Source organism: Lucilia sericata, unplaced genomic scaffold (genome assembly GCF_015586225.1).
Source record: "Lucilia sericata isolate MDLA Ls3-8-SP2 unplaced genomic scaffold, ASM1558622v1 Contig000079F_arrow, whole genome shotgun sequence".
Classification (NCBI taxonomy): Eukaryota; Metazoa; Arthropoda; class Insecta; order Diptera; family Calliphoridae; genus Lucilia; species Lucilia sericata.
Window position 1 is genome coordinate 259,707 of NW_023994112.1, and position 15,226 is coordinate 274,932.

The 15,226-nt window shown below is 27.9% G+C and overlaps 1 protein-coding gene across 1 annotated transcript; it reads right to left on the bottom strand.

Moving 5' to 3' along the window:
- Positions 1-12,493: 12,493 nt before the first annotated feature.
- LOC119599534 (E3 ubiquitin-protein ligase RNF113A) lies at positions 12,494-14,504 on the bottom strand. The gene is made up of 3 exons (XM_037949313.1): positions 14,320-14,504; positions 13,542-14,265; positions 12,494-12,759 (listed from the first exon to the last, which is right to left on the bottom strand). Exons 1-3 carry the CDS (start codon positions 14,423-14,425, stop codon positions 12,588-12,590), a joined length of 1,002 nt encoding a protein of 333 aa, XP_037805241.1. The 5' UTR covers positions 14,426-14,504; the 3' UTR covers positions 12,494-12,587.
- Between the last annotated feature and the right edge of the window lie 722 nt (positions 14,505-15,226).

Sequence of the window (15,226 nt, forward strand, 5' to 3'; positions counted from 1 at the left end):
ACAAACGGAATGACAAAAACAATATACACCCGATCTTTTTTGATGGTGGGTATAAAAATAAGCTTATTTTGTGATCACTCATATTTTCCCTTAAAAGTCGATTTTTTGGTTAAACAACATGAGAAAACTAAAATCGGTTATAGCTTCGTTAAAACACGTTTAAATGGAAAAATAAGCTTATTTTGTGATCACTCATATTTTCCTTTTAAAATCGATCTTTTTTTTAGCAAAAATCTTAAGAAAACTAAAATCGCTTATAACTTCGTTAAAACACGTTGAAATGGAAAAATAAGCTTACTTTTGTGATCACTCATATTTTCCTTCAAAAATAGATTTTTTTAGCATAAATCTTAAGAAAACTAAAATTGCTTGTAACTTCGTTAAAATACGTTTAAATGGAAAAATAAGCCTATTTTGTGATCACTCGTATTTTCCTTCAAAAATCTATTTTTTGGTCAAAGAAATTAAGAAAACTAAAATCGCTTGTAACTTCGTTAAAACACGTTTAAATGGAAAAATAAGCTTATTTTTTGATCACTCGTATTTTCCTTCAAAAATCGATTTTTTGGTCAAAGAAAATAAGAAAACTAAAATCGCTTGTAACTTCGTTAAAACACGTTTAAATGGAAAAATAAGCTTATTTTGTGATCACTCGTATTTTCCTTCAAAAATCGATTTTTTGGTCAAAGAAATTAAGAAAACTAAAATCGCTTGTAACTTCGTTAAAATACGTTTAAATGGAAAAATAAGCCTATTTTGTGATGACTCGTATTTTCCTTCAAAAATCGATTCTTTGGTTAAAGAAATTAAGAAAACTAAAATTGCTTGTAACTTCGTTAAAACACGTTTAAATGGAAAAATAAGCTTATTTTGTAATCACTCGTATTTTCCTTCAAAAATCAATTTTTTGGTCAAAGAAATTAAGAAAACTAAAATCTCTTATAACTTCGTTAAAACACGTTTAAATGGAAAAGTAAGCTTATTTTGTGATCACTCGTATTTTTCTTCAAAAATCGATTTTTTGGTCAAAGAAATTAAGAAAACTAAAATCGCTTGTAACTTCGTTAAAACACGTTTAAATGGAAAAATAAGCTTATTTTGTGATCACTCGTATTTTCCTTCAAAAATCGATTTTTTGGTTAAAGAAATTAAGAAAACTAAAATCGCTTGTAACTTCGTTAAAATACGTTTAAATGGAAAAATAAGCTTATTTTGTGATCACTCGTATTTTTCTTCAAAAATCGATTTTTTGGTCAAAGAAATTAAGAAAACTAAAATCGCTTGTAACTTCGTTAAAACACGTTTAAATGGAAAAATAAGCTTATTTTGTGATCACTCGTATTTTCCTTCAAAAATCGATTTTTTGGTTAAAGAAATTAAGAAAACTAAAATTGCTTGTAACTTCGTTAAAATACGTTTAAATGGAAAAATAAGCTTATTTTGTGATCACTCGTATTTTCCTTCAAAAATCGATTTTTTGGTTAAAGAAATTAAGAAAACTAAAATTGCTTGTAACTTCGTTAAAATACGTTTAAATGAAAAAATAAGCTTATTTTGTGATCACTCGTATTTTCCTTCAAAAATCTATTTTTTGGTCAAAGAAATTAAGAAAACTAAAATCGCTTATAACTTCGTTAAAACACGTTTAAATGGAAAAATAAGCTTATTTTGTGATCACTCGTATTTTCCTTAAAAAATCGATTTTTTGGTCAAAGAAATTAAGAAAACTAAAATCGCTTGTAACTTCGTTAAAACACGTTTAAATGGAAAAATAAGCTTATTTTGTGATCACTCGTATTTTCCTTCAAAAATCGATTTTTTGGTTAAAGAAATTAAGAAAACTAAAATCGCTTGTAACTTCGTTAAAATACGTTTAAATGGAAAAATAAGCTTATTTTGTGATCACTCGTATTTTTCTTCAAAAATCGATTTTTTGGTCAAAGAAATTAAGAAAACTAAAATCGCTTGTAACTTCGTTAAAACACGTTTAAATGGAAAAATAAGCTTATTTTGTGATCACTCGTATTTTCCTTCAAAAATCAATTTTTTGGTCAAAGAAATTAAGAAAACTAAAATTGCTTGTAACTTCGTTAAAACACGTTTAAATGGAAAAATAAGCTTATTTTGTGATCACTCGTATTTTCCTTCAAAAATCTATTTTTTGGTCAAAGAAATTAAGAAAACTAAAATTGCTTGTAACTTCGTTAAAACACGTTTAAATGGAAAAATAAGCTTATTTTGTGATCACTCGTATTTTCCTTCAAAAATCGATTTTTTGGTTAAAGAAATTAAGAAAACTAAAATTGCTTGTAACTTCGTTAAAATACGTTTAAATGGAAAAATAAGCTTATTTTGTGATCACTCGTATTTTCCTTTAAAAATCTATTTTTTGGTCAAAGAAATTAAGAAAACTAAAATTGCTTATAACTTCGTTAAAACACGTTTAAATGGAAAAATAAGCTTATTTTGTGATCACTCGTTTTTTCCTTCAAAAATCGATTTTTGGTCAAAGAAATTAAGAAAACTAAAATTGCTTGTAACTTCGTTAAAACACGTTTTAATGAAAAAATAAGCTTATTTTGTGATCACTCCTTCAAAAATCAATTTTTTTAGCAAAAACATTAAGAAAACTAAAATCGCTTATAACTTCGTTAAAACACGTTTAAATGGAAAAATAAGCTTATTTTGTGATCACTCGTATTTTCCTTCAAAAATCTATTTTTTGGTCAAAGAAATTAAGAAAACTAAAATTGCTTGTAACTTCGTTAAAATACGTTTAAATGGAAAAATAAGCTTATTTTGTGATCACTCGTATTTTCCTTTAAAAATCGATTTTTTGGTCAAAGAAATTAAGAAAACTAAAATCGCTTATAACTTCGTTAAAACACGTTTAAATGGAAAAATAAGCTTATTTTGTAATCACTCGTATTTTCCTTCAAAAATCGATTTTTTGGTCAATGAAATTAAGAAAACTAAAATCGCTTGTAACTTCGTTAAAACACGTTTAAATGGAAAAATAAGCTTATTTTGTGATCACTCGTATTTTCCTTCAAAAATCGATTTTTGGTCAAAGAAATTAAGAAAACTAAAATCGCTTGTAACTTCGCTAAAACACGTTTAAATGGAAAAATAAGCTTATTTTGTGATCACGCCTTCAAAAATCAATTTTTTTAGCAAAAATGTTAAGAAAACTAAAATCGCTTATAACTTCGTTAAAACACGTTTAAATGGAAAAATAAGCTTATTTTGTGATCACTCGTATTTTCCTTCAAAAATCTATTTTTTGGTCAAAGAAATTAAGAAAACTAAAATTGCTTGTAACTTCGTTAAAACACGTTTAAATGGAAAAATAAGCTTATTTTGTGATCACTCGTATTTTCCTTCAAAAATCGATTTTTTGGTCCAAGAAATTAAGAAAACTAAAATCTCTTATAACTTCGTTAAAACACGTTTAAATGGAAAAATAAGCTTATTTTGTGATCACTCGTATTTTCCTTCAAAAATCGATTTTTTGGTCAAAGAAATTAAGAAAACGGTAATCGCTTGTAACTTCGTTTAAACACGTTTAAATGGAAAAATAAGCTTATTTTGTGATCACTCGTATTTTCCTTCAAAAATCGATTTTTTGGTCAAAGATATTAAGAAAACTAAAATCGCTTGTAACTTCGTTAAAACACGTTTAAATGGAAAAATAAGCTTATTTTGTGATCACTCGTATTTTCCTTCAAAAATAGATTTTTTGGTCAAAGAAATTAAGAAAACTAAAATCGCTTATAACTTCGTTAAAACACGTTTAAGTGGAAAAATAAGCTTATTTTGTGATTACTCGTATTTTCCTTCAAAAATCTATTTTTTGGTCAAAGAAATTAAGAAAACTAAAATTGCTTGTAACTTCGTTAAAACACGTTTAAATGGAAAAATAAGCTTATTTTGTGATCACTCGTATTTTCCTTCACAAATCGATTTTTTAGTCAAAGAAATTAAGAAAACTAAAATCGCTTGTAACTTCCTTAAAACACGTTGGAAAAGTAAGCTTATTTTGTGATCACTCCTTCAAAAATCAATTTTTTAAGCAAAAATGTTAAGAAAACTAAAATCGCTTATAACTTTGTTAAAACACGTTTAAATGGAAAAATAAGCTTATTTTGTGATCACTCGTATTTTCCTTCAAAAATCGATTTTTTGGTCAAAGAAATTAAGAAAACTAAAATCGCTTGTAACTTCGTTAAAACACGTTTGAATGGAAAAATAAGCTTATTTTGTGATCACTCGTATTTTATTTCAAAAATCGATTTTTTAGTCAGAGAAATTAAGAAAACTAAAGAAAAAGAAATTAAGAAAACTAAAATCGCTTGTAACTTCGTTAAAACACGTTTAAATGGAAAAATGAGCTTATTTTGTGATTACTCGTATTTTCCTTAAAAAATCGATTTTTCGTCAAAGAAATTAAGAAAACGAAAAATCGCTTATAACTTCGTTAAAACTTCGCTTGTAACTTCATTAAAACACGTTTAAATGGAAAATAAGCTTATTTTGTGATCACACGTATTTTCCTTCAAAAATCGATTTTTTGGTCAAAGAAATTAAGAAAACTAAAATCGCTTGTAACTTCGTTAAAACACGTTTAAATGGAAAAATAAGCTTATTTTGTGATCACTCGTATTTTTCTTCAAAAATCGATTTTTTGGTTAAAGAAATTAAGAAAACTAAAATTGCTTGTAACTTCGTTAAAACACGTTTAAATGGAAAAATAAGCTTATTTTGTGATCACTCGTATTTTCCTTCAAAAATCGATTTTTTGGTCCAAGAAATTAAGAAAACTAAAATCTCTTATAACTTCGTTAAAACACGTTTAAATGGAAAAATAAGCTTATTTTGTGATCACTCGTATTTTCCTTCAAAAATCGATTTTTTGGTCAAAGAAATTAAGAAAACGGTAATCGCTTGTAACTTCGTTTAAACACGTTTAAATGGAAAAATAAGCTTATTTTGTGATCACTCGTATTTTCCTTCAAAAATCGATTTTTTGGTCAAAGATATTAAGAAAACTAAAATCGCTTGTAACTTCGTTAAAACACGTTTAAATGGAAAAATAAGCTTATTTTGTGATCACTCGTATTTTCCTTCAAAAATAGATTTTTTGGTCAAAGAAATTAAGAAAACTCGTATTTTCCTTAAAAAATCGATTTTTCGGTCAAAGAAATTAAGAAAACGAAAAATCGCTTATAACTTCGTTAAAACTTCGCTTGTAACTTCATTAAAACACGTTTAAATGGAAAATAAGCTTATTTTGTGATCACACGTATTTTCCTTCAAAAATCGATTTTTTGGTCAAAGAAATTAAGAAAACTAAAATCGCTTGTAACTATGCCGAATCTTATATACCCACCATCAAACCTCGTTTGACTGGAATGAAACTTACTTATGTCTATACATCTATATGCTCGTATATTTAGGCCAGTTATAAGCGTTAAAGTAATTTTCTGAAGGGGACCTTATATAGGGGGGTAGGGTCAATTATGGGTCGATCCTCATAAAATTTGGTAGACAGAATTTGGTTCGTATTCAATTTATTTGTATCGAATTTCATCGCTACACTCGTATTTTTAAGCCATTAATGAGCGTTGCAGTCATTTTCTGAAGGGGACCTTATATGGGAGATAGGGTCAATCATGGACCTATCAACATAAAATTTTTTAGATAGATTTTGACTCGTGTGAAACTTACTTATGTCGAATTTGATCTATATACTAGTATTTTTAAGCCAGTAATGAGCGTTAAAGTCATTTTCTGAAGGGGACCTTATATGTGGGGTAGGGTCAATTATGGGCCGATCCTAAAAAAAGTTGGTAGAGAGGTTTTGGTCAGTAAGAAACTTACTTATACAGAATTTAATTGCTATACTCAAATGGTCAGGTCAGTAATAAGTGCTAGTCACTTTCTGAAGGGGACCTTATATGGGAGTAGGGTCAATTATGGACCGATCCTAAAAAAAATTGTAGAAAGATTTTGGCTCATATGAAACTTACTTATACCGAATTTCATCGCCATACTTGAATGTTTAGGCCAGTAATGAGTGTTAAAGTAATTTTCTGAAGTTGACCTTATATGGAGGGTAGGGTCAATTATGGACCGATCCTCAAAAAAGTTGGCAGAAAGATTTCGGCTCATATGAAACTAATTTATGTCGTATTTCTATACTAAACTCGAATGTTTAGTCCAGTAATGAGTGTTAAAGTCATTTTCTGAAGGGGACAGTATATAAGGAGTAGGGACATTTTACTAAAATTACAGCCTATTTAACTAATTAAGCAAATTTTACTCTATTAAATGTTAATAGTCTTTAAAACAGTATAAATTAGCTAATTTTAACATTCCCCCATTAATTTTAAACAACCAATTTAACCAAAACTAAGACGATTTACTATGAAATGTCAGTTATTAGCAAGATATTTTCTCAATTTCCTTATTTTTTACATTGCAGATTTGCTGTTTTAAATTTTGTATTTCCCGCAAACATTGTTTTTGTATGTACATAATTATGTATAAGCTTAATTTTTTCAAGTATTTTGCACTATTCTTCCTTCGCTGCTTGTAGTTTTCTTAAATTTCTATATCTTTAAGTGGAATATAGACGAAGGAATGAACACTAACATTTAGTTTCAAATTCTATTAACCGTTATAATACACATGTTGCTAATGTGTGGTTAAATAAGTGTGTAAGCTGAGTGTGAGTAAATGTGTATGTGTGTGAAAAAGAGAATGTGAGTAAGGGTGTGTATGTATGTATATATAATAACCAACAATCAAGCAAGCACATAAAATGTTGTTAACTACTTAAGTACAACTTACGCTTTACCAAACAATTCACCAGTAAATTTCCACACACACACACTTGCTCATATACTCATTGAAGTATACAGTTACCAACCAGAAGGGATGTAAAAATGGAATGCAATACAAGTTAGTTTTTATAACAAATAAGAAATATCTATAATATAGTAAAGAATAGAGAGGTTTCTTAATATTATACCCACTAGTTAGACTATTACTATACATAGTTAAATACAAACATTTTTTATGTAGTTAGATATATATTTGTATTATATATTGAAAGCATCTCTATTATTTTCAGTTTTAGCAAATGTTTATAAGTTGCGTGTAGAAATAGTTGCAGGAGAAAAAGAAGTAAATGCTGTTTAGGTTCATATCAACTGATAGTTTTTCCTGTTTCTTTTGTTTCCCTTTTTTCAACTTTTAAAAGAAAATTCACTTAAAATATAAATAAACTTGTAGATTTAAAGAAACATATGGAATTTAGCAATATACAAACATATTCAATATAAAAAACAAACATTTATATGTCTGCAGTTAGTTTCAAATTTCTTCTCTTTACCCAAAAGATTTCAATATATTAGTTGTATTTAGCTGTTTATAGGATGTGAATTGTTGTAAGAAAGGAATCTCTGTAGAACCCTTTTTATGTACTTAAGAATTTTTTTTATATTTTATATATTTTTTTTAATTATATACACAGTTTTTCCTTCGTTACAACGTGTTGCAATAAAAAAAAAAGTATTTTCTAGTTTATTTATAAAAAATGTTTAAAATAAAAAAGTGATCACCCCTTATTTTGTTTAAAAAATTCTTAGCAATCTATAAATTCCATTTAATTTTAAATAGAAGAACAAAAATAATAAAATTCTTACTTATATGAGAGAAAAGAGAAAAAACTTGTTTAATGCATAACATGAATAAATAAATTGAGAGTAAGAGCAAACAGCCGTTAGTGGAACAGTTACAAATGAATATGAGTATATGTATTTGTATTAGTGTGTTTTTGTACTGTTTGTTGTTTATTGTTGCTTTTTATGTCTCTTGGTATTTGTGTTAAAAGTAAAAGACAACAGACAAATGCATTTCAAGTTTATTAAAACCTTTTCAAATGTTGAAATTTATAAGTAATTGTTTTAGATTTATTGTTTAATATATCATAGTAAAAGTTTTGTTTTTATTAAAAATTTTCAAGAAAATTGCCATTAACTTTAATTAAAAGTCTTACTTTGCGTATACGTAATGTAAAAATATAAGCCGGCAATTAATAATAAGTATACGTGCTGTAGCTCTAAGGTACACAATCAAACATTTTAGAAATCATTCTGCCACTGCAAGTTGGTTGTTGCGATTGACATGAAACTTCATATGGACATTAGAGGGATGTATACAAGTTTAAGTTTTAAAGAAAATTTTGACAGAGAAATCACAGGCTGTGCTATAGGGTCTTGAAGTGAAATACTTCATTTATAAAAAATTTGAAAGCTTTTGCAAGAAGACAATAATTTTTGTTGAATTTGTATTGCTGTTTCTATTTCAAATGTTTAATATTATCTTAAACTCTATTTAAACTAACATTAACCCAAAATTGTTTTGTTTTCATATTTTTTGTCATTTCATTTTCGATTTTCATTTTAGAACGTGTTTTATCTCAATTTATATTTCCAATAAACAGTAATTAATCAAATTATCATTTTGTAGCTACTTAGATTCAATATATATTCGTAATTTATTAATAAAACTGTCATATACAGCAAGTACAATGTTATTAGACAACATTTTCTTTGCTTTAGTTTTTTAACATTTTTTGTTTATTTTTTCTAAAATGTTTTCTGTTTTAATAAAATCATCATCATCATCATAAAATTATTATTATCGTCAGAAACACTTGTGTCTTAAGAAGAAATGAATAAGTTGTCTTCTGTGTACTACATTAGCAAAATTTTTTCTTCTTTTTTCTAAATAAAATTAAAAAACATTAGCTAAAAGTATGTTAATATTTATAAAATATTTTTAACTAAATGATAACGAGACAATGTAGGTATTATGAACAAAATGAGAGGCAAATTGTGGAATTTAACTGCTAGTTACAGGTTGAATTTCTACACTACTACAGTGAAGTTTGGTGATGTTTTTAACGATCCTGTAGAATTACTTTCTGAAGTGATTTAGCTATACTCTTCCGTATGTCCATCCAGGTAAACTTTTCAATCAAATTTTAGGTTGAATTTAATTCAATGAAATTTGGTATATGCAACAAGTATGAAATCTATATAACATGTTTTATATAACACATATGTATATATCTATATAAACCTAAATAATACTTCTGATTTTCGTAATGATCGGTCTTCATTTACCCTAGCCTTCATACGAGGACGCCTAAGGAAACAAAGTCCATAATTGACTTATAAACACTAGTATCACGATATAATTCTGCTGAAATAACTTTGAGCAAAATGATTAGACAGTTTTGTAATTTATTGAATATGTTTGTATCTGCCTTTGATTGATATAAACTGCCTTTGATTGATATAAACCGCCAACGGCACGTATACTTATTATTAATTGATCACATACATTTTCTCACTACGTATACGCAGTGGTCAACCACACAATACACAAATTCATCATTAACATGTGATTAAATAAAATCAATAACCCTTTCATAATACAATCATTGCCAGTCAAAATATTGTCTGGAAAACAGAAATGATTAATGAAATTCTTAAGTCAACATTTTAATTGTTTTTTCTCTGAAAAAAAAACAAACTTTAATTATTTCTCTTACATCTATTTGTAATTGTAATTAAGACCATAAGACTACGACATGCTCGTTAAATATGTTCTCCAATAATTTTCCACTTAACTTGTTACTAACATCGTTTAACAAATCGGGTCAAGAAGGGAAATTTTGGCTTATTTTTTCGTTTATGCCAAACAAGTAGTGTTGGTTTTTCTGCATGCAAATATTGTGACACAAAACTAACAAAATTGTCAACACCCCGAATACCAGCATAAGAAAAACTATGTATAATAGTGATAATAAAACAATATGGCCCATGTTAGAGGAGAAATTAAAAAAAAAGAAAGACTTCGACAACATTTTAATAGTTATTTAAGTTTCTATTGTACATTGAAAACAAATATTTTTCTATATTATTGGCCAGCAGCCAAAGAAATATTTACAATAACTAACAGCTGAAAAAAGCCCAACCAAAACCTCGTACATCACTTGTATGAACAGACAGAGAAACGTTTTAGTTAAATGTTGTTTTCATTTTGAAAGTTCAAGAAAAAAAAGACACACACATAGAAAACAGCAGTAGAGGACACAAGGTATTTAAACCTGGTGACTGTTTTTAGTTGGAAAATGTTAAACGGAAATTGTTAACACAAATGAAAGTGTTAAAATATAAATTTTAAAAATTGTCATTACAAGAAAAATGTGAAAAGAAAAGGAAGAGGAAGCAAAAAATTTAAACATAAATAATAGAAAAACAATAAATATACTTTTTAAGGAAACTAGAAGTAATTAAGACCAAAAAATTTAATTAAAATATAAACTAGAAGAACTTCTTAAAGAAAAATTAAGAGAATTAACAGAATTAAAACTAAAAGAAACAGATTTTCTTCAAATAGTACAACATTTTTACAGAAATTTAAAATATTTTCCAAAATGGCAAAAATTTCCAGATTATTTTATAAGAAAAATATTAGAATTTAAAAAATATACAAAAAATATAGTTTTGAAAGCTATAAAATTTTAAGGCAGATTTCTGTACTGTTCTCACAACTATAGTCTTTCACTGCGTATACGTAATGTCAAAATATATACAATCATGTAATAATACGTATACGTGCTGTGGTACAAAGAGACAAACAAAAAGTTTTAGAAATCATTTATAGCTGGCCAATCCGATTCATGTGAAATTTCACACGTGGATAACAAAAATATAACAATTTTTTACGATAAATCCAAGAAGATCTATGAAAATTAAGCACCTCAGCCTAAAGTTTAATAATTTTTTCAGTCAAAACGATTACTCTACAAAATTGTCCATAAACTATTTAATACCCTAGTCCATAGATTAGTGCTGGACCATAGGATGGTCCATCAATTTGTACGTAGAATAGTCAATGAACTAGTCAGAAGACCTGTCAATTGATTAGTTCATCGGGTAGTCAATATACTTGTCGATAGACTATTCCATAGAATATTTAATAGAGAAAATAGGCTAGTCAATAACCTTGTTAATAGCCTGTCCAAAACTAGTTCATAGATTAGTTAACAGACTAGTCTATACACTAGACGTCACAATAGAATAGTCCATATACTAGGCAATATTCGCTCTTTATAAACAAGTTTTAACTAAGTCCCTTACGATTTTATATTTTAACAAAGAATCGATTTTTAAGGAAAAAATCACAATTCAAGTTCTTTTATATTTTTCAACTTCGCAAAAAGGTTATAATATACTTCTAAACATGTCAATGCGTTTGTAATTTTCACAATTATGAGTACAAAAATATTCTCAAAAAATGTATAACATTCTTAAAGATTCTGTACTAATAAAATTTTCTTCTGTCTATAGAAAAAATTTAAGATTATTTGTTATTTTAAAAAAAGAATTCTATATTAATTTCCAATTTTCGTTATATATGTATACATTTATTTGATTTTATTAATACAACAAGTAGTATATAAACAGCATTGTTGGTTTTATTTGCTTTTGTATAATTTTTATCACAGCCCTGTTAACAGTTAGTTTTCCTTTTCCCTTTCAATGGATTGGTAACAACACAATCAAGCACTTAAACACACATACATACTTCCCCATAAAAACAATGGAGCTGCCGAGGGAAAACAAACAAATACACAACAGTAAATGTTAGTATGTATTACATAAATACAAACTTACTTACAATTATAATGTTGGTATGTACATTTATGTTTGTAAACTATAGTTTCCGTATATTGTTATTGTTTTGTTATTAAATGTCATGTTTGTTACTACATACAAACAAAGAAGATATGTATTTCTCTCTCGTTTTCTATTTGTATATCTCTGTGTTTTATGTTAATGTCGGTTGTTGTATTGTATGCATTTCCGTTTCTTATGTTCAACAGGAGTGTGGTATAAGAATACTACATTTCATGTTTATTATCTCGAATGAATGAATTGCGAATTGTTGTTGTTATTTTGTAGTTGATATTAGAAAATGTTAATGGAGAAGTAAGACCCTTCTCAATAGACTCATTCAAATATATAAATTCTTAACATTACTTTTTTTAAAGAAATTGTAAGAAGAAAGAAAATGTAAGGAAAATATTTTCACACCAACTACATCATATTGCAGTGTACAGGAATTGACAACAATTGCAAATGACAGTTATTTAAACCTAGTTGCCAGTAGATAGCTATTTAAAATTGAAAGGTAAGTTACAATTTCATTTTTATAAGCAAAAAAAAAATAATAAAATGAAATTAAAAAACAATGCTCAATGGGTGAATTTCGAAAAGGAAATAAATGTACATATAAATTTCTTATATTTTTATATAAATTTTGATAAGTTGGTTACCTGAATTTTTAACTCTTTTCATCCTTACAATTACAGTAAATTTATAAAAATTCTTAATTAATTCTTCTTTTTATATTTAAAAAAGTCAAATTTATTCCTTTTAAACTTTAGCAGCTAAAAAGACAACGTAATAAATATAATGTTAAGCTTTTGTACAATTTTAATGAATTTAATCACTATCGGCAGCATCACTGTCCTCGGCTTCAGGATGAGTTTTTAGTCTGGCAATTAATTCCTTTGCCGGGTTGAATATACCATTAGTTTGTTGTGAGCAAATGAAACAACGTTGGGATTTTTTATAATTTTCTAAAGCGCATTTTTCACAGAAATAATGTTTGCATCTAAAAACGGAAGAAAATAAAATTAAATGTTTTTTAAATTATTAATTGATATATCCTTCCAGAAGTATAAATTCGCAGACCAACAAATGTTTATCTGACCTGAATCCGAATCTGGTCTCATAATTTTTTCATCATAAAGTTTTCGAGTTATTGTGTCCCTAAAATCGAAAATCTCCGTTTTTTGCCATTTTTTAGACGTTAAACAGCGCGAAAATATCTTTATTTATAAAATTGTGTTTGGTTTTGCATGCTGTGAAAGACGTGGGTCCTTTTACTCCTTTTGGGATAAAATTTTGTTATGTCATCTAAAAATCCAATGTGTCGATCTTAAAATTAAGGTTTAACCTGTTATATTTTCTAGAAGATTAACAGATTTAAAAGTCGACAGATTAGACTTTCAGATGACACAACAAATTGTATAAAAAATGTCTTCGCGCTATTAGAACGTCTCAAATAACAGGGTTTTATGTTGTTGTATAAATAACACCCAGAAACGAAAGTATATTTTTCTTAAGGATTAAGCATCGTTAAATGTGAATCTGACTCCAGGATTTCTCTATCACATCAGGTTCCTGGAATATAGTGCTCCAGGAAACGTGAATGAATATGGTCAAATTCTGAAGCCAGATTCGGATTTGGCACTTCTCAATCTGGTCGACCTTTTTCAAATTTTGTTGTCCTAAGTAATTTAATACTTAAGTTTGACTACAATTTTCAGAAGACAGACAGACAGATTAAAAAAGTGATTCTGGTCTAAGTGATGTATAATTTTCTTAACTTACTTAGTAACAACGGGATTGACAAAACTTTGCCGACATATAAAGCATTTAAATGGCAATGTTTCCTCATCGGAGTGAATTTCATATTTGCTATCATCCTCATCCGATTCACAATCACCTTTCTTATGTGATGCATAGTCCATTTCAAGTTGCCAGCCGGCCTTGTAATCACTGCGATCATGTAAGAATTTACAGCTGTCACCAAAACCACAATAACCCGTTTCCTTATAATCTTTACAGATATCCGGCTGATAATCCCATCTAACGGTGGCTCGCAAATGGGCTGGCGCCCGAATAGGTCCTTTACGCACCATGCCTGAACTAGCATTACCGGCAGCTGTATCCTGTTTTTTATAGTATTGGGCATAATTATTAATGCCACGATAGATTTTATCATCAGCCTTGCCCTCTAATTCTTCATTAATTTTTAAGGCCTTTTCATGTATAGCCTGGGCATCACGATCCAGTTCAGTGTCAACTTCATTGATGGAAGTGGCACCTTGATCGTGCGGTCCATTAGGTTGTGCCGTACGTTTGGATTTGTAAGACACCGTGACTTTGGCATCATCATCACTTTCCCCACTAGACGAGGAATCGTCTTTATTTTGTCTTTCCCTTTTGGCTGTCAAGTGCTTTGTACTTTGAAAATTGGGATTTGTGCGTTTACGCTTCTGTTCAGCTCTAATTACTGAAGTGGTAGTTTGTTCCTGGTCACTTTTATCTTTATCTAGAAGGAAATTTGTTAGTTATTTTTCATCCGTATTAGTATTTCTATATTTACCAGACTCTTCACTGGATTCCTGTTTTCTTCTAAAAGCCGGTTTCTTTATATTTCTTTTTTTAAAGCCAAAGCTTGTTTCATTGCCGGTTGCTGCTTCCTGGGACATTTTTCCTAAACGTTTTTCGAATGTGTTCCTGCTGCTGCTTGTTGTTTATATTTGCTTTTTTCATTTATTTTGTTTTTGTGTTAAGGTTGCCAGACTTAAATATTGAATTGAGTTTTTCAATTCTTGATAGGGTTCTATAGTTAAAACAAAAAGTCGACTTTTGTATTTAAAGTCTTAACTTTGTGTTTTTCGAAAAGACGACTTTTTGAATTTGCGACCTTTTTCCACTTTGAACAATTATTTAACTTAATTTAAATTGTTGGAAAAAAACACAAATTTTCGACTTTTATCGATTTTTTTTTTTCGTCTTTTCAACTTTTTTACTTTTCTCGACTTTTTCCGACTTTTTAACTTTTTTTACATAATTGATTCTTTGACATTTTTCTTACAAGATCGGCTTTGCTACACAAAAATTTCGACCTTTTACGAGAAAATTCGATTTTTCGATTATTATAACGTCGATTTATAGACACCCTACTGATAACTCAATTCAGTGGTGCTGCCACTTTTTGCAAATTATTATTTGGCGAGAAAAAAAAATTCCATTACTTATTAATTCCAAAGTAAATTTATAAAGTAGACTCATTTGAACAGCTGACTATTTTTTTTAAACTTGCTATTTGTGGGCTTACTTGTCAAAAATGTTTATGTTGCCATATTTGTTTTAATTTTAACGCGTGCTTTTGTACAAATTTCTGAGTAATTTGTTGTATTTAATGTGAAAAAGTGTATTTTAGGTGTATAATATTTTTAAAAATGTTCTAATTTTTAAAAAATAAAGAAAACTCTGTGACTTTTAAT